Raw genomic sequence first — 18,609 nt, 5'->3', positions numbered from 1 at the left:
GTTTTTTGGATTTAATAAATGTGAGTGCGCTCTTCTTTTTGGAAAATTAAGCGACCCGAACATATCGGAAAGATTTGATTATCTCCTTTATTCAAACTTCGAACAGTAAAATGGAAAATTAAGGGACCACATCTGGAAAAGATGGTTAATGTCATTTTCTTAATCATGTGAGTGCTTCCATATAGGTACACAAAGAAACTCCATTTTCTGTCCCGAATATTGTTTTCTTACTTTCCCGAAGAATCGGTATTTGCCATCATTGTTTGAATGTATGTATCAGACATCGTTGTTTATTCCAACTTCAAAGAGAAAACCAAATTATTCCAACTTCGTTTAATTTACTTTAATGTTTTAAGTAATATTGACTTGAGCGCGGACTTTTTGGACACTCATTCTACTCGCTGGGGACTGCAAATGCTGTTGTAACTTTACACATTGAAAGCTGCAATGCATTCAATAGAGGCTTCTAGAATTGTTCTCTACCGACTTTTACAGACAAATAAATAAGCAGTGTTCTATTAGAGGCTGGCACTCATAAGATGAATGCCACCAAAGCTTTTATAGTCAGTGCCAAAGTATCTCACAAACATTAATAAATGAGCAGACAGTTTTTTGCGCTCAACCCAATTTCGTTAACGTAAACGTACTAGGAAGGTAAATGTAATAAACCTGATATAGAAGAAAAGATGGTCCAAAATAATTCAGCTACTTAAGGGAAATACATGAATCATCATTTGTATTTATTTTTATTCTAAATAACTAAAGTTCCTCCCTTGTAGCTATTGTCAAATCGGAACACCCGAACCAGATATCGGAAAAGATTTGGCAGCAATCTCCTCGATAAAGTCTTCAATATTTTTGTCTGAAGACCCGCCTTCCGCCATTGCCTCCCTAGCTAATGTCTTCCACTGTGAAGCGTTCTTCCTCATCTCAACGCCTCTCTCAGTTTCCATGACCATTCTGATACATTTCTCCACTTCCTCCTTCTCCACCAGTCCGTCTGCTGATCGTTTATTCGCTCTCAATCCCATCTTCCATTTCCTTTCAACCCATGTGGAATTAGTGATCTGATCATTCTTCTGAGGAACCGCCAGCATGGGGACCCCTAAACTAAGGCTTTCCACTGTCGAGTTCCATCCACAGTGGGTCATAAATGCACCCACGGATTCATGAGAAAGAACTTGCAGCTGTTGACACCATGGAACAACGAGTCCTTGCTCCGAGATTTCTTCGAGGAAACCCTCCGGCAAGTTTTTGTAACTGGTCATCCCCCCTTCGGAAGCAGAGGGACGAATAACCCATATGAAGTGGTGACCACTCGCCTTCAGCCCAAGAGCTATTTCACAAGTTTGTTCTTTTGAAAGAACCAAAAGGCTTCCGAAGGAAACGTATACAACGCTTGCGGGCTCTTTCCTATCCAGCCAATCCGTGCAGTTTGCGCTTCTCCACAAATTTGCACCCACGTCTGTGTCTCCGGGATTTCGGCTGCCCAGGAAGGCCGACGGTATGAGAGGACCGACAGTGCGAATCGGAGTTATCAATTTCATTGAGTTTATTTCTTCCGATTCCAGTTCCTGAAACGAATTTCCCAGTATCCACGTCGATTCTGGAATAGACTGGAATTGTTCCACTCTGAATCGCGACAGAGTCGGATGGGAATTTGAAGGTAGCAGAAAGGATGGGATATCAGAGACACTCAGCGGTAGAAGTCCCGGTATTTCTATCGCCTCAAAACTCTCCCGCGTTTCATCCCACGCCGCCGCTGACCACAAGAAGAAGATTGAGATATAATTAGAATTTAAAAACACTGACAGCTAGATTCTAAACTATAGACTGAGATGCAATTCTCGTGCTGCATATATATACCCATATTTCCGACAATAAAATGGTGGTAAATCGAAAACACTGCACAGGACTGCGTCCAGAAGAAAGCCGAAGGAATATTAAATTTCTTTGCAACGCCCGGAATCCAACTAAGAATGGAATCTATAACGATGCAAGAAATCTTGTTGCCCTCAGAGTTGAGCCTCTCGATCAGATTCCCCAATGTCTCTCCTCCTATCTCGAACAACATGTTCATCACTACCTCTACGTCGCTCCGCTCGGAATCCGAAGTCAGTCCGTCTGAGATTGTCTCAAACCGAACTTCCTCTCGCTTCTTTGAGCCTCCCACTACTCCGTCTTGCGCCTGTATAATGCTCTTACGGCATGCCTCGGTTGTCACAAAGGTGACCCCGACATTTTTCGAGGCGATAAGTTTGGCAAACTGCAGCATTGGATTGATATGACCCTGCGCTGGATAGCAAACCACCAGAACGTGAAGTTTGCTGTAATCGAACCCCATTAATGATGCCATTCTCATAAACTCCAACGACTATCTGCAAAAAATTAGTACAGAAAGTGTACAAATATTCGAGAATTCAGTCTGTCGCAGGCTCTTGACTCCTAATTAATCATGAAACGAGGCGTCTCACGTCTGAACTGTGATCTGGTTTGAAATTTCTCTCGAGCGATCATATATAGCCTTTGGTTCAGCGGCATCTGCACTGTGCAGAGTCTCAATAAGTTCAGAGTTAAGGTAAGAGACCTAGTAACCCTAGTCTGCGATGTGGTGTCCATTTCATGGTGACAAATAATGTTACGAAAGCGCTTAGCACAAATCACTAAAGTCAAATAAGATGAATCGATCTCTGCATGACAGGTCACGGGTAAAAAGTGGACGACATACATAGACATAAAATGATCTTCGGATTTCATAATAAAATTAAATAAACAGTCTTGAGGTGTTTTGGATAGTTATAGTATGGCTTTTCTACGTTTTACTGGTTTTTAATGCATAAAATGATCTTCCGATTTCATCATAATATAATAATGATAAGAAATATTTAGATACTCCTCACGGTGCTTTAAATAGTTTTAGTTTCTTTGGCATATTAGATTTGGCCCTTTTGGCATATTAGATTTCGTAAAAATAAAATGATCTTCCGATTTCATCATAATATAATAATGATAAGAAAATATTTAGATACTCCTCACGGTGCTTTAAATAGTTTTAGTTTCTTTGGCATATTAGATTTGGTCCTTTTGGCATATTAGATTTCGTAAAAAAATATGGAAGGGGTTTAGTTATAAAAGATTTTATAATTTTACAATAAATTAAAAATATTTGGATTTTTTTAAGAGTGTTTGGATAGTATTTATATATATACATATATATATATTTATTTATTTATTTTGGTATTTTTTTTTAATATCTTTTTTCTTGATATTGTTAAAGTGGATAGAATTTGTCCATAGTATTTACCATGGTATTTTATCGTATTTACTTTCATTTTTTAAGGGAAAACAATAAAATTAAGTTTTTAAAGCCTATAAAAGTGAATAAGAGCTACACACTGGGATCACGGTGAGTTTATCAATTTTATTGTGTTTTGTTGAGAACTCGGCTTGGCGAGTTCTAACTAGATCTTGGGACGATAAACCCATAGAGAATTTGCTTGGTGGATCCATCTAGTGTCCATTATTGGGCTTCAATGTCTTTGAATTTCCAGCACATGAGCAATCATGCATACCATCAATAAGGGCTTCACGGTCAATCACATTGGCATGTGATATTTTTTTTATTATTAATAGAACAAGTGGTTGCTTTCTTTTCAAAGCCCTTGTGATCGATGTTCAATTGCAAGCATCTCTAACTAGAACACTTAAATGTGTGAGATCTATTAAATTTTTTGTTGTTTGGAGACTTACAATGGTATCAGAGTTGTGCATCTTGTCAGCCTGAGGGTTTATTGTAGATCACTTTCGAAGAAGATCGAGGGTTTAGGAGAAACTACTATTGAGTGATTTTCCATAACCACCCTAGTTAGAATCTCAGCATTTTCGGTGGTTTTCTATAGTCACCCTAATTGGTCTATTATTCTTCTGAAGTTTATCATTTTGCAAGTGATTTTGAAGAACCCCAATGTATGTTGTAGAAGAGCTATTTTTTGGAGGAAAAATTATTGCATTGGTCCAATTATTTATTTATATTCAGCATGTTGTAATTATTAAAGGGGGCAAGTTTTATCAAGAGGAGGGAAAATCACTCTCGGCATTGGGCTGAAAAGAGTGATGGATCCAACCTAGCAACTAACCAACGAATTAAGCGATGAGGGATGCATTTGTTGTGGGGAATTGCCTGCATAGTCAGGGCATTCGACTTGCAACAAAACATAGAAATGCAAGGTCCCTAGATAACTGAGTTGATCCGACTATGTGGAGATTCAGAAAATATGTTAGGAATGGCATTGTTGGATCAAGGGTAAGCCAATCATACCAGTGTTGCAAATCACCATTGAATTCAGAGGAGATTGTGACTGTCAACATGGGGTTACACCATGGTTTAGATATTGATTAGCAAATGTGATTGTGGTGTTGAATAAAGATCCACATCAACAAATGAGGAATCACACAACCAAGTGAAAATATTTTCTGTGAGGGGAAAGTATCTGGGTTGAGGAATCTATTTCATGTTGGACCAGAATTATTCAAGGCCAAGAATTCTATTTGGAAGCAACACAAATAAGGAGAGGTCGAGGACTATTTTCTGCCACCAAGTGGTATCAAATCAAGTGACCTAAATTGTCATCAACTATGTAGCCGTAATATTCCTTCTAATCGATCGAACGATTTCAAAAGCCAAATTGCCATAATTATTCCAACAGTTAGAGAGTGAGTTCTTGATGCATTAGTTGTGAATTTATGAGGCCAAGATCATTTGTGTATTGTCAATATTTATGGGCATCGATCCACTGTTTGGAAGAGCCGAGAGGCACTGTGATAGGAGAAAGAGCCCTTCAAAAAGACTACCGGCTACGATAGGGAGATTGCATTATTGATCTCTTGTTCTAGAGAAGAGTCAATGGGTCAAGCACATCATTGTTATACAGGAAAATGACCTCCTCATCAACTCAGAGGAGAAAGACACATTCGCTGAAGAGAAAATCAAAATGATAGGTGTATTTTCCAAGGTTACTCACCCCAAAAACATATAAGAAGAGTTATAACACTCTCCATGTATCAATGAAGAGCATTATTCCCCAGTTTAATGCTCTTTTTTCTCTAAAGGGAATCATTACTGAATATTTGTGAGATTCTAGAGGTCAAAGCACGAGTTCACTGGCTGACAGTCTGCTTTTCACTCAAATTTCAGCTCGAAAAGCAAGAAACATCTACCTCCGACCTAACTAAGGACATTTCTATTCCTAATGGAATCTCATGGAAATGGAAAGAGCAATAAAGTGACAAAACATCTTAGCTTTTGCCTAAATGGAACTCATGAAAGAATTGGAAAGGATGAGCCGCTCATCATTTATATATTGGAGACTTGGTCATTGTGTAGTCGAATGGTTGTCGAAACTTTGTAAGAAATTTAGTATTGTTATGCTACCAAGAAGCTGATAGAGAGAGAGAGAAGCTAAAGGGCTAGAGGAGGAATGATCCAACTAAGATGGTTGTAACAATTCTTCTTCTATCTAATAATATAGATATTTTTCTACGCTGTCTACTTGATGGTGTCGATGTCATGCTTCTTTACATATTTATTCGATTCCATAATTAATAAGTAGCTTAGATGCATGCTAGCTTATATCTTCATTAATATTAATGTTTTGATTATCAAAATTTATGTGTTGTAGGATTACACATTATCTTTTCTATGTGTAGGTTTTGATCTAGGAACTAGCGGAGAGGTCTTCGACTTTGCTACATTGAGTTCTCCAGTAGGGCTACACCAAGGGTTGAGGTAATACTTCCTCCTTTACTTTGTATATCATGCACTAAGATGAATATATGTATGCTTCTTTGTGACAATTGCAACTAATCTGAAACAACCTACCTTGGATGCCAGGAAGATTCAAGAGGGTATTTCATCCACAACCACTTGTGCGTTAATCCCTATAGAAGAATTGGCGACTCCACTAGGGACTATACTTAGTTCACAGTTTTTACCCTCCAAGTCCTCAGATCTCTCTGTTAGGTCCCTATACTACAAGTGTAGCCCTTATTGTTATTAGTGCAACCCCCTTATTGTATTATTGTGCCGATGTAGTCCCCATATTATTATTATTGTGTCCCATAGAAGCCCACTATTCTTATTGTTGTTCCCTTACAATATTATTGCTATGTCGGTTCTAATTATATTGTGACCCCTTAGAGTCCTATATATAGAAAGGATGTATTTTCATTTGTATCATCCGAGAATTGTTCATTTGTGTAATGTAAAGGAGGTTTCCCCCTCGAAGAGGTTTATTTTGAAGTCGTTGATCTATCTTTTCTTCTATTTTGTAAGCTAGTAGCATAGCATTTGGTATCATAGCTTTGGATTCTAGGGTTTCGCTGCTTCAAACATGCCATCATGGAATTTTTGCTATAACTTGTTTTGTACGAAGTTTCAGAAGCTGAAATTAAAACCCATCTGAACCAAAATCTTGATGAACCTCATGTCTGAATGGTAGATCTTGGTTTGTTATATTTTGAGATATATGATCCAAGGAAGTTAGGGTTTTTGCAGGCTCCCAAATTCCATCTCAAACAAGTGACCATGGGAAAATCGTCATAAATTTCTCTGTGAGCATAAGATTCAAATTTAGTAAAAAGTGAAAGAAATAGCATGGACTTTAGTTTGCTGGGTATCATTTTTAGGGCACAAGGTTGAAACAGTGACACGTGGCACTTTGTACAAGTTCAATCTACTGAACTAGTCTATAATCTGGTCATCATGGGATATTGGGAATAACTTTTTCTTGAAGAATCCAATTGCGATCAAACTTGTCGGGTTGGAAATAGGACTCAGAGGGCTACCATATGACGAAATTTCAGAACTTGAATATCTGAAATTACAGAGTTACAGTTGTTTCAAGATCGAACTCATAAAATTAATAAAAATAGATATGAGGAAGTTTGATGTCAAGGATGTGGTAACTTGGATACTATATACGAAGCAATATTTTGATCTACATGTTGTGCCACTGTTACAAAATGTATGTATTGCATCTTTATATTTATAACTGAATCAGTTTGTATGGTATTGAGGGCTTTGCTCTTGTAAACCACTTGTCACCTCATCAATTTTCACGGAGGAAATGATAACACATTATGAGAATACAAAGTGTGAGGTCGCTATACTACGAGTGTAACCCCTTATTATTATTAGTACAACCCCCTTATTATATTTTGTGCTCATGTTGTCCCCATATTATTATTATCGTTCCCCATAGAAGCACACTATTGTTATTATTGTGTCGTTACATTATTATTGTTATGTTGGCTATGATTATGTTATGACCCCTCAGACTCTTATATATAGAAAGGAGGTCTTGTCATTTGTATCATTCAAGAATTGTTCATTTGTGTAATATAAAGGATGTTTTCCCCTCAAAGAGGCTTATTTTGAAGGCTTTTATCTATCTTTTCTATCTTTTTGTGAGTTGGATTCATAACATTTGCTATCAAAAGCTTTGGATTCTAGGGTTTTGCTACTCCAAAAAGGTCATCGTAGAATTTTCACTATAACCTTTTTTCTGCGATGTTTCAGAAGCGAAACAAAAAATCCATTTGCACCAAAACCATTCTAAAATTTTGGTCTGAATTTGAAAGCTTGTTTGGCTATAGTTTTGGAGATATGATCTACAAAATTTAGGGTTTTTGATGATTCCGAATTACATTCCAAATAGGTGACTTGGGGAAAATTGTCATAACTTTTGTTCTGAGCATCAGATTTAAATTTTGTAAGAATTTTGAGAAAGAGGATGGCTTGTAGTGTTTGGTATATCAGTTTCAAGTACTAAGGTTGAAACAGTGACACGGGGCACTTCGTACAAGTTCACTCTACTAAACTATTCTATAATTAGGTCATCATGGGAGATTTGACATAACTCTTCCTTGGATAATCCAATATTGATCAGACTTGTGGGGTTATAAAGAGGAATCAAAGGGATACTACAGGATGGAATTTCAGATATTCGAGATCCGCACTTACATAGATAAAACAGATTCAATATCGAGCTCTTACAAAGTGAAAAAAGGTGTGTACTTTTCTTTTTAATTTTGCAAAGATTGGTTTGAAAAATTAGTTTGAAGGAATTCAAAGGGAGTAGTGAAGAATTATTAGCATTAATTGATGTCTCGAAGAAAGAAAATGGAAAGGTAATTGAAGCCAAGATGAAAGGCGTAGAAGTTAATATGAATGGTGTGCAAGTTAAGATGGATGTCATGGATGCTAAGATGGATGGCATGGAAGCTAAGATGAATGACATGGATGCTAAGATGAAATGCATGGGCGCTAATATGGAAGAATTGAAGATAAATTTGAATAAGTTGCTACAAAAAATGGTTACTAATGGTGAAAGGGTAGTAAAGGAAACTCATGATGAGAACAAAAGAAATGTTAATCATTATTCCATAGACTCTAATGTTGGATTGAAGACCCACCATGTTCCAAAAATGGATATGAGGAAGTTTGATGGCAAGGATCCCGAAACATGGATACTACAGATGGAGTGATCTCTACAATGTTCAAAACACACAAAACATACATATTGCAACTTTATATTTGGAACCAAATCAGTTTGTATGGTATCGATGGCTTTGATCTCATAAAAAAATTGTCACTTGGGCAATTTTTACGAAAGAAATAATAGCACATTATGAGGATACAAAAAGCAACACCTTTTTTAGGCAATTGATAAATCTAAAACAAAATGGTTCAATGATGGAGTACATTGAGGACTTCCAAAAATTGAACATAAGGGTAAAGATATTCCAGAGGAGCATAGGATTGATGTGTTCATAGGGAATTTAAAGGATAATATCCAACATGAGGTTCACCTTTGGGAACCTGATCCATTAGACAAGGCATTCAGGTTAGCAAGAAAAATGGAAACAAAAATTATGGCAACCAGGAAGCCTACCACTTACAACTATAAAGATGGAAGTGTTGTTGCCCCTAGCCTTCCACAACCTACAAGGTTGAAGCCACAACAATTGGAAGAAAAAAGAGAAAAAGGGCTTTGTTACAGTTGTGATAGAAAACACACTAAAGGTCATAAGTTTGATGAGAAGAAATTATTCTACATAGATTGTGACGAGCAGGAAGAAAAGGAACAATAAATGTCAAAAGAAGAGGATATACTCTAGGAACAAACCCTAGATAAAGAAGAAATGAATCCGACTATATCTTGTAATGCATTGACTGGAATTACCACTCCTCAAACTATCAAGATAGAAGGACATATCAAGAACAAAAAGGTAATAGTCTTAATTTATTTGGGAAGTACCCATAATTTTATTCATTGTAAGATAGCTAAGGAATTGAATTTCTTCCTATATCTAGCACCAGAGTGTCAAGTGATGGTTGCAAGTTGAGGAACCACAAATTGCTATAGAAAGTGCCATAATATCAAGCTATCCATGGGAGGATATGTATTCAGTAGCCCAATTCTTTCCATTCCAATGGGTGGTGCTGATGTTGTACTAGGAGTCCAATGGCTATAATCCTTGGGTACAATAGCTTTTAATTTTCAAGAAATTTTCATCAAACTTTGTGTGGAAGGAAATGAAGTTGAATTAAGGGGTATTGCAGGGAAACCAGGAAAGATAATAAGCTCTAACGGTATGACAAGGATTCTAAAGAAGGAACAATGAGGCGTAATTGCACAATTATGTTGACTAGAGGTTCCCACATCAAAATCATCTATTTCTCCAGATCTCCAAAAAGTCTTGGACAATCATTCCAAGGTATTTGAGACTCCCAAAGGCCTCCCACCTATTCATGATCATGATCATGATATTAATTTGATTCCAGGATGTGTTCCTCCGAACATCAGGCTGTACATATATCCCTATGCCGAAAAGAGTGAAATTGAACGTATGGTTCCAGAAATGCTAGAGGCTTGTATAATTCGACCTAGTAAAATTTCTTTCTCTTCTCTAGTAGTATTGGTGAACAAGAAGGATGGATCAGGGCGCATGCGTCCAGATTATAGAGAGATCAACAAGCTTACTATAAAAGATAAATTTCCAATTCCTATCATCGATGAATTATTGGATGAATTGCATGGATCAATTTACTTCACCAAGTTGTATCTTCATTCAAGATATCATCAAATAATAATGAAGGCTGAAGACATTCTAAAAACAACATTTAGAACTCATGAGGTCATTATGAATTTTTGGTCATGCCTTTTGGCTTTACCAATGCACCTACTACATTTCAAGGTTCGATGAATTCCATTTTCAAACCCTTCCTTAGAAAATTTATGTTAGTATTTTTTTGATGATATACTAATCTACAGCAAGTCTTGGAAGGATAATGTTCAACATGTTGACACGGTGCTCAAACTAATGGATGAGAAACAATTATATGAAAAAATCTCCAAATTTTTCTTTGGAGTACAAGAGGTGGAATATCTGGGTCATATTATATCTCATGAAGGTGTTAAGGTAGACCCTAGCAAAATTAAAGCCATTAAGGAATTGAAAATCCCCATATTCTTAAAGCATCTCTGAGGATTTAGTGGGTTGATAGGCTATTATCACAAGTTTGTTAAGAATTGTGGGAGAATAGCATCACCTCTAACAACACTATTGAAGAAAGATGCATTTTCATGGACTCCAGAAGCAACATAGGCCTTCGAACATCTTAAAGAGGCAATGTGCCTAGCACCGTTCTTAGCTATGTCGAACTTCACAAAAGCCTTTATTGTGGAATGTGATGCTTCAAGAAATGGAATTGGTTTTGTTTTAATGCAATATGAAAGACCCATTTCTTTTGAAAGTCGTCCAATCAAAGGAAAGTATTTATACAAAACTATTTATGAGAAGGAAATGTTGGCAATACTACATGCAATTAAGAAATGGCAACCCTACATAATGGGAAGACACTTCAAGGTAAAAAACGGATCATGATAGTCTTAAATAATTTTTAGAGCTAATATTATCCTCTGAAGAGAAGCAAAAGTGGGTCATAAATATGTTGGGTTATGACTTTGAAATTATCTACAAAAAAGGAAAGAAAAATTCTGTTGCAGATGCACTCTCAAGAAAGGATGAGGATGTGGAAGCATTTTTTTGTGCCATTTCTATTATCCAACCAAATTGGATAAATGAAGTAAGGGATGGATGGAAGAAGAGTGAAGAAGTGTGGCCACTCATTCAAAAGTTGCAGATGATCCCAGTTCAAACAATATTTCCAGAACTTGACGAGGAAGGAAAAATCATATTGGAGGCTGGAGCAGTCACAGAAACAAGAACCTCACAGCTACAAACTCAATCAATTTCAGAGTATCTCATCAAGTGGAAGAAGTTACCCGCTGAAGATTCCACATGGAAGGACAAAAATTTTATACAGAAGCATCAAGAACTACTGAAGTGTTGAGGACAACACTTTTTGAAGGAGAGGGGCATGTTAGGTCCCTATACTACTAGTGTAACCCCTTATTTTTATTAGTACAACCCCCTTATTATATTTTTGTTTCCATGTTGTCCACATATTGTTATTATTTTGCCCCATAGAAGCCCATTATTGTTATTATTGTGCCCTTACATTGTTATTGGTATATCGGTTATGACTATATTATGACCCCTTAGACTGTTATATATAGAAAGTAGGTCTTGTCATTTGTATATCCAACAATTGTTCATTTTTGTAATATAAAGGAGGTTTCCCCCTCGAAGAGGCTTCTATTGAAGGCTTTTATCTATCTTTTCTATCTTTTTGTGAGATGGTTACATAACACAAAGAGAAACACCTTCTTTATCCAATTGATAAATCTCAAACGAAAGCATTGAATGGCAAGAACATTGAGGACTTCCAAAAATCGAATATATGTTGAGAATGCAACAAGATGATGGAGCTTAGTGGAAAGGAGTCGCCTTCACTAATTGGGCCCATAGGCAAATTATGTTGCAAAGTCTATTTTTAGACTTTGTCTATTTTTAGACATATGGATCATGGTCTATGAGCTGCAAAATGTTGTTTATGGATGATTGGTCATGTTGGGAAAAATAGGTGGACTTCTATTTTTGGGATCACAGCACGAGCGATCAAAGTCTATTTTTAGACTGGCAGTCAAAAATAGAAAAGTCAAATATTATTGTCTCATAATAATATTTAGACTATAAACTTTATCTTATTCTCTTGGAGCACTTCAGTTTGAGCTATAGATGTGGCAAATGCAATTGTCAAAAGGAAATACGCTTTCTTTGTGGGTCAGTTGAGTTTTTGCATGCAGGACTTTAGTTAGAACTCAAGCAGTTGAGTTTCGTGGAGTTGATGGAGTTGTGTTCAGTTTGACTTGGCTAAACTAGTTGTAATTAGTCTAATTGCAAATAGACTAATGATGAGTTGTTAAACTAATTATTAACTCATAAAGAAACTAAAGAATACATTAGTTAACTCAGTTGCATGTCAGTGCATGTACAGTTCAACAGGGACAGGTGTTAGAGGTTGAGATTGCTATCAGTTGTGACTATAGCTATGCATGAGGATTTGCACAAGCAATGTATTGAGTATGCCAATGAGTATTGTGTTGATTTTCCCGGTAGAATAGCCTGTGCTCACGTGATTTCCAATGTGAGTGATTCTCAGTAGGTTTATGCAATAGAGGCACGCAAAGCAGTGGAGAAGATTTGAACCTATGACTTGTTCAAGTCTGAGCTGGATACTTGAGAGGAGTTTTGTACTATGTAATGTTACATGTTATCAATCATTAATATACAGATAGTGTGGGGTTTTCAGCTGTAAGCTTCCCCCGGGATACATACTGTGTTAATGTGTGCATGCTATTGATGTTTCATTGTTTTTGATGTTGCTAAATTGTTTATCAACGTAGAGGAGCTTATGTATTGTGCATGTATTCCACAATTGTGCATGATCAGGATAATCTCTGTTGAATATGTGTTTATTATTCAAAATTTCTACAATATAAGGGTAAACGATATTCTAGAGAAGCACAGGATTGATTTCTTCGTAGGGACTTTAAAGGATTATACTCAACATCATGTTCGCCTTTGGGAATCTGATTCATTGGAGAAGGAATTCAAGTTGGAAAGAAAAAATGAAAGTAAGATTATGGAAACAAGGAATCCTACCACTCACAATTATAAATATTGAAGCATTTTTCTCCTAGCCTTCCACAAACTACAAGGTTGACACCAGAACAATTGGAAGAAAAAAGAGAAAAATGGCTTTGTTATAATTGTGATAGCAAATACACTAAATGTTATAAGTGTGCCGAGAAGAAATTATTTTACATAGATTGTGAAGATGAGGAAGAAAAGGATAAATAAACATCAAAAGAAGAGGATATAAACCAGGAACCAACCCCAGATAAAGAAGAAATGACTTTGACCATATCTTGTAGTGCATTGGCAGGAATTGCCACTCCTCAAACTTTCAAGAGAGATGGACAAACAAAGATAGTGAATTTTTTTTTTGGAAGGATATATTTGTTGCTTTTTATTTGATAAAAAAACACAATGGGTCAAGTGGTTACCTCTGGTTGAATGGTGGTATAACACTTCAGCAAAAATGACTCCATTTATGGCACTTTATGGATATCATACACCATCTATCACATCATCTTTAAGAGAAAATTCTAAGGTTCAAGCAATGCAAGATCACATCAAGAATCAACAACTTGTTCTTCAACTCTTAAAGGATACCCTCAATTTGGCATAGAATCAAATTAAACAATAGGAAGATAAACATCGTAGCGAAATAAGTTTTCATGTAGGTGACTGGGTATTTTTATGACTACAACCGTAAAAACAAATCTCCCTCAAGAAAGATAAGAAGGGTAATAAATATCACCAAAGTACTATGGTCCTTACAAGTTTTTGCAAAAGATTAGTACTATGACATAAAAATTGGAGCTTCCTGCATCTTCCCAAGTGCACCCGGTTCTCCATGTTTCATGCTTAAAGAAGGTTATAGATGATAAGCTCCAAGTTCAAACAATATTGTTGGAACTTGATGAGGAAGGAAAAATAATATTGGAACCTGAATCAGTCACAGAAACAAGAACCTGACAGCTACGAAATAGATCAATTTCGTGTATCTCATCAAGTGGAAGAGTTTACCCGCTGAAGTTTTCAGATTGGAGGATGAGAATCTTATACAAAAGAAACCAGAACAACTCAAGCGTTAAGGAAATAGAGGCTTCACTAGGGAAGCAATACCATACCACATGGGTTCCTATTGGGGGATATATATTCAGGAAAAAATGACACAATATATTGAGCCTATAATAGGGGGTAAAGTGTTTTAATATTGGCAAGTATAAACAATGAAGCTCAAAGTTAATGAAGAAATATAAAGGGGTATAAAAAATGCTAATGAAAAATAGTAAACTTACAATATCTAGTGATAGTATGGGTTTTTTAAATTGGGAAGGTGTATTGGATTCGTACTGGTAGGGGGTTAAACAATGTGATTTTTAGAGATATTTTCCAATATGTAGTCATATTAAGGGTATTTTTTAGTATGTCACAAACACATGTGCTATGTTATAGATTCATTGAGTGAAGCCCCTGTGGTTGAGGACAACACTTTTTGAAGGAGAGGGGCATGTTATGTCCCTATACTACTAGTGTAACCCTTATTGTTATTAATGCAACCCCCTTATTGTATTGGTGTTCCCTTGTACTCCCCATATTGTTATTATTATGCCCCATAGAAGCCCACTATTGCTATTTTTTCCCCTTACAATATTATTGTTATGTCAACTATTATTATATTGTGACCCCTTAGACTCCTATATATAGAAAGGAGGTCTTGTCATTTGTATCATCCAATAATTGTTCACTTTTTTAATGTAAAGGATTTTTCCCCCTCGAGGATTCTTATTTGGAATTCATTGATATATCTCTTCTTCTATTTTGTGAGCTCGCTGAATAACACTCTCTTTCTTTCTAGACCTCCCTGTTCTTCTTGGTTCCCATTCTGAACACTCATTATGCTTCAAAACCTCCTCTGCTACCCATAGCCTCTGATTAGACCCCGAATGTCTCTTTTTACAACCTCTATTTCTGTAACACACCCTAGCTGTGAAAACCAGTGAGTTATAACGCCCCCGGGCTTGTGCACATAGTGTTAGTCCTACCATTAAAGCTCCATAGCTTCTTCTTAGGAGTGTTAGCCAACCAATATCTTGATAATCATCTTGTTTTGTGAATTCCTAGGTTGGGAAGCTACTTATAGTTTGTTTAAGGGATTTGCAATTGTGCACTCTATTTGGTTGCTTGTTTTTCAGATCATTTTTATTTTTAGGAAAATAATTTAAGTGCATTTGTTTTTCAGGAAAAGGAAATGAAAAAAAAAATCTTGTTTTAGTTGGTTTGATTCTGCACGTGTATACTGGGTTAGTTGTTAGAGAGAATTACATGTCTACAAGTTGTGTATGTGTTTACTGCATTGGATGCATGGTAATGAATTCATGTATTGATAACTCTCTCCTTGTAGAAATAACTTATTCAATGAATTGAAATTGAAAACATATTTTCTGCATGGTTTAGGTTAGAATCTCATAAAAATCCATATGTCAACACCCCTTCCGAAGACATTAATAAATTACCTTTAAAATCAATCTCGTAATAAAAACAATCAACAAATATTTTTTAGCATACATATGCATTAGTGTAGGCTAGCATCTCGAGCCAGGAAGAGGTGAGTAAACTACCCAAGGTAACAAAACTGAGACTATTGTCATTAAATAGAGTAAAATCCTATTTCACTCATATTATCCGGGACCGCTCCCCTCAAAAAGGAGTTAAATATGAGACAACATTGGAATGTGATAGAAGGTAGATGGCCTTCAGTTGCATCTCCATTGGGTATTATGTGTATTGGGGATCCCTTCAAGGACATCAGTGCTGAGTTGGGGACTGAGGTATAATGCCCACTCTACGACCATCCTCCCTGAGTGGTGTCTGTGGTATGAGGTAACCTTAGTGGCGAGACCTTTTAGGGATGAACATCACGTGACTTGGGTGGGATTTCCTGGCACATAAACAAACAAACCTACTCTATCTTCAGTTTTTGGGAGGGTTCTCACCTTCACAAGAGTACTTGGACCATTAATCTGAGGTTCAGGCGAATCTCAATAGTAATCGTAACTGTACATTTGACCAACTCCCTCTTTTAGCCATTGTGATACTGGGTTTCATCTCCAACAAATAGTGCTTATCAGGTAAAGACATACCCTCTAACTACTTTCTGATTAGATTTAGAATAATTTTTATTTTTATTTGTTGGTTTGTTATCACTGAGTCTATAATAAAATATAACTGTAAAATATATTGGTCACTGTCATTACATATGGACCTTGTCATCAATCTAGGTGACAACAAGGTCTTCCTTCGCTAACTCTAGATGATCAGCTAAGCCTTAGCAACCCAGATTCTCCCTCTTCGGTAAATCAGTCTCCAGTATCTAACATTGAATCACATAACACTTCCTAGGACACTATACTACCTGATGAATTTTTTATCGAAGGATTTGTACCTCCTTATAATCCTCCCCTCACTGATCCTTTGGGTCCAGTGTTTATTCAGGTAGCACCTATACCTATCATATCTTTAATAGTACCAACATCCAATATCCCTTCGACGACTAAGGGGTCGTGGTCCTCTGTTGACAACTTTGGTCCATCATAACTTCCACCACCAATAGTCATTAATGCACAACTGAATGTTTACCCTGCTATCCAAACCATTCCAAGTTCGAGCAACCTAGTTACAACTACTCTGAGTGGAGCCCAGTACATTTCGGTTTCTGCCCCTTGTATGTCTACTCCTGGACCTTGAGTTATCACTCCTAATAACATGGTTATCACAACTACCTTCAGTAATCATTTTGGTTGGAACCCTTTTCTTAATTTAAACCCCGAGGCTTAGATGCTTGGGGGGGGATGTTCCCAACATGCACATATCGGTGACGGGCATCACTATTTCCCCTTCACCTATAGGACAACCTAGACCATCATTAATCCACTTACCTACCCCAAGTGGACACTATTCTAGTGTCAATCATGTACTTATGACAAATTATATGGCTAACAGAATCCCTGAACCAGGTCTTGCTTCATTTATCTGGACACTCCCTCCTCAACCTCAATTGAGTCAAGGGGGCACTTTTTATCCTGGGGGTAACCAATATTTCCCCCCCAGCCTAATATCCCTTATGGACTGCCACCATATATGACTGTTCCACCACAACACGGAGGATTTTATCCAATAAATCCTATGTAGCATGATGGAAACAAAACGATGGGAGGACCCTAGGGTCCTTCAAGTCATTCTTCATCACCGTGGTTGAACTCGGGAGCACCAAACACTTTGCCTTTTTTCGCAACACTCGATATCACTGATCTGTATAAACTTACTAATGACCCCATCTACCATAACTTGCATTGCTCCCCAATCTCGCACAAAATACTTGTTGACATCCCAAAGTTTGAACAAAAACAAGGGGATGATCCGGGTACACATGTCACCACCTACCATCTATGGTTTGTATCGAACTCCAGGGTGGATGACAACATTCAGATCTAGCTCTTCCCCCGCAACCTTACTGGAAATTTTCCCAAGTGGTACATTTAGTTACCACAAGCATCAGCTAATACCTTTGATGCCCTGACAATGAAAATTTTGAAGCATCTTCACCTTCCCATCCTCTACGAAACTGGAATGGAACTTCTTTCTACCTTGCACCAACACACCTCCACCCACATATTTGATCACATCCATGAATGGAGACATAGGTGGAGGCTAGTGAAGACCCCCATTCTGGATTACCTGTTAGTAGATTGGTTCTACAAATATCTGCTTCCCCAAATTTCCAAGGATGTTGCCTTAGGTGGTGCGCTCATAGAAGACCAATCCATTTTTTGTGCCCAATACTTACATCTTATTTATTCACAGTCTAACACACTATACGACGTAATCCCCAATTCCCGCCCCCCCCAAAAACCTCTAATGCTCCCATTTCTCAGCAACTTGGTGCGCACATTGATGATCTCGTCGGTGCTACCTCTGAGGCTACTACAAAACAACTTAGTGGACACATTTCCCAGTTGTGTGTTGATAATTCTACTTCTACCCAATCGACTGCTCTTCCAACCGTTCTGATCAACTATGTGTAGTCTACACAAAAACCCAGTGACAAGAACAAGAAGAATAAGAAAAATAGCTCTCCTTCTTAAGAGAAGCCTTCTACACAACCCAATCCCAAACAGAAAGCTTCTTCCAAATCTGATAGTTGAAGGAAAAAGGTTGTCAAGTTCCCTTGCAAAATCTATACGGAGGACTACATGACACACAAATGTCCACGTCTCCAACAATGCTAGGATATTCTTGCTCAAAAGGACACTAGCCAAACCCATGTGGTCTTACACAACCCTTTTCTTGCTCAGCAACAACAACATCTTATTTCGAACCCACTGCAATCCCTGCAAGGGAGCAATGATAGTTCAAACCATCCTTCCTCTGGTGAAGGATCGTCGACCATTTAAACCTTTGAAATTGTTGATCTTCAAACACGAGCCAAAATATATGGAACTCCAATCGCTA

The 18,609-nt window shown here is 37.2% G+C and overlaps 1 protein-coding gene across 1 annotated transcript; it reads right to left on the bottom strand.

Annotated features, from left to right (window-relative positions):
• Positions 1–718: 718 nt before the first annotated feature.
• Positions 719–2,508, bottom strand: LOC149197708 (UDP-glycosyltransferase 74E1-like). The gene is made up of 2 exons (XM_089403972.1): positions 1,867–2,508; positions 719–1,762 (listed from the first exon to the last, which is right to left on the bottom strand). Exons 1-2 carry the CDS (start codon positions 2,360–2,362, stop codon positions 786–788), a joined length of 1,473 nt encoding a protein of 490 aa, XP_089260098.1. The 5' UTR covers positions 2,363–2,508; the 3' UTR covers positions 719–785.
• Positions 2,509–18,609: the final 16,101 nt, after the last annotated feature.

This window comes from Pinus tabuliformis, chromosome 2_2, assembly GCF_031772625.1.
Source record: "Pinus tabuliformis cultivar Carrire ecotype Pingquan chromosome 2_2, CPIR1, whole genome shotgun sequence".
Classification (NCBI taxonomy): Eukaryota; Viridiplantae; Streptophyta; class Pinopsida; order Pinales; family Pinaceae; genus Pinus; species Pinus tabuliformis.
This window is presented reverse-complemented; position numbering and strand designations above follow the sequence as displayed.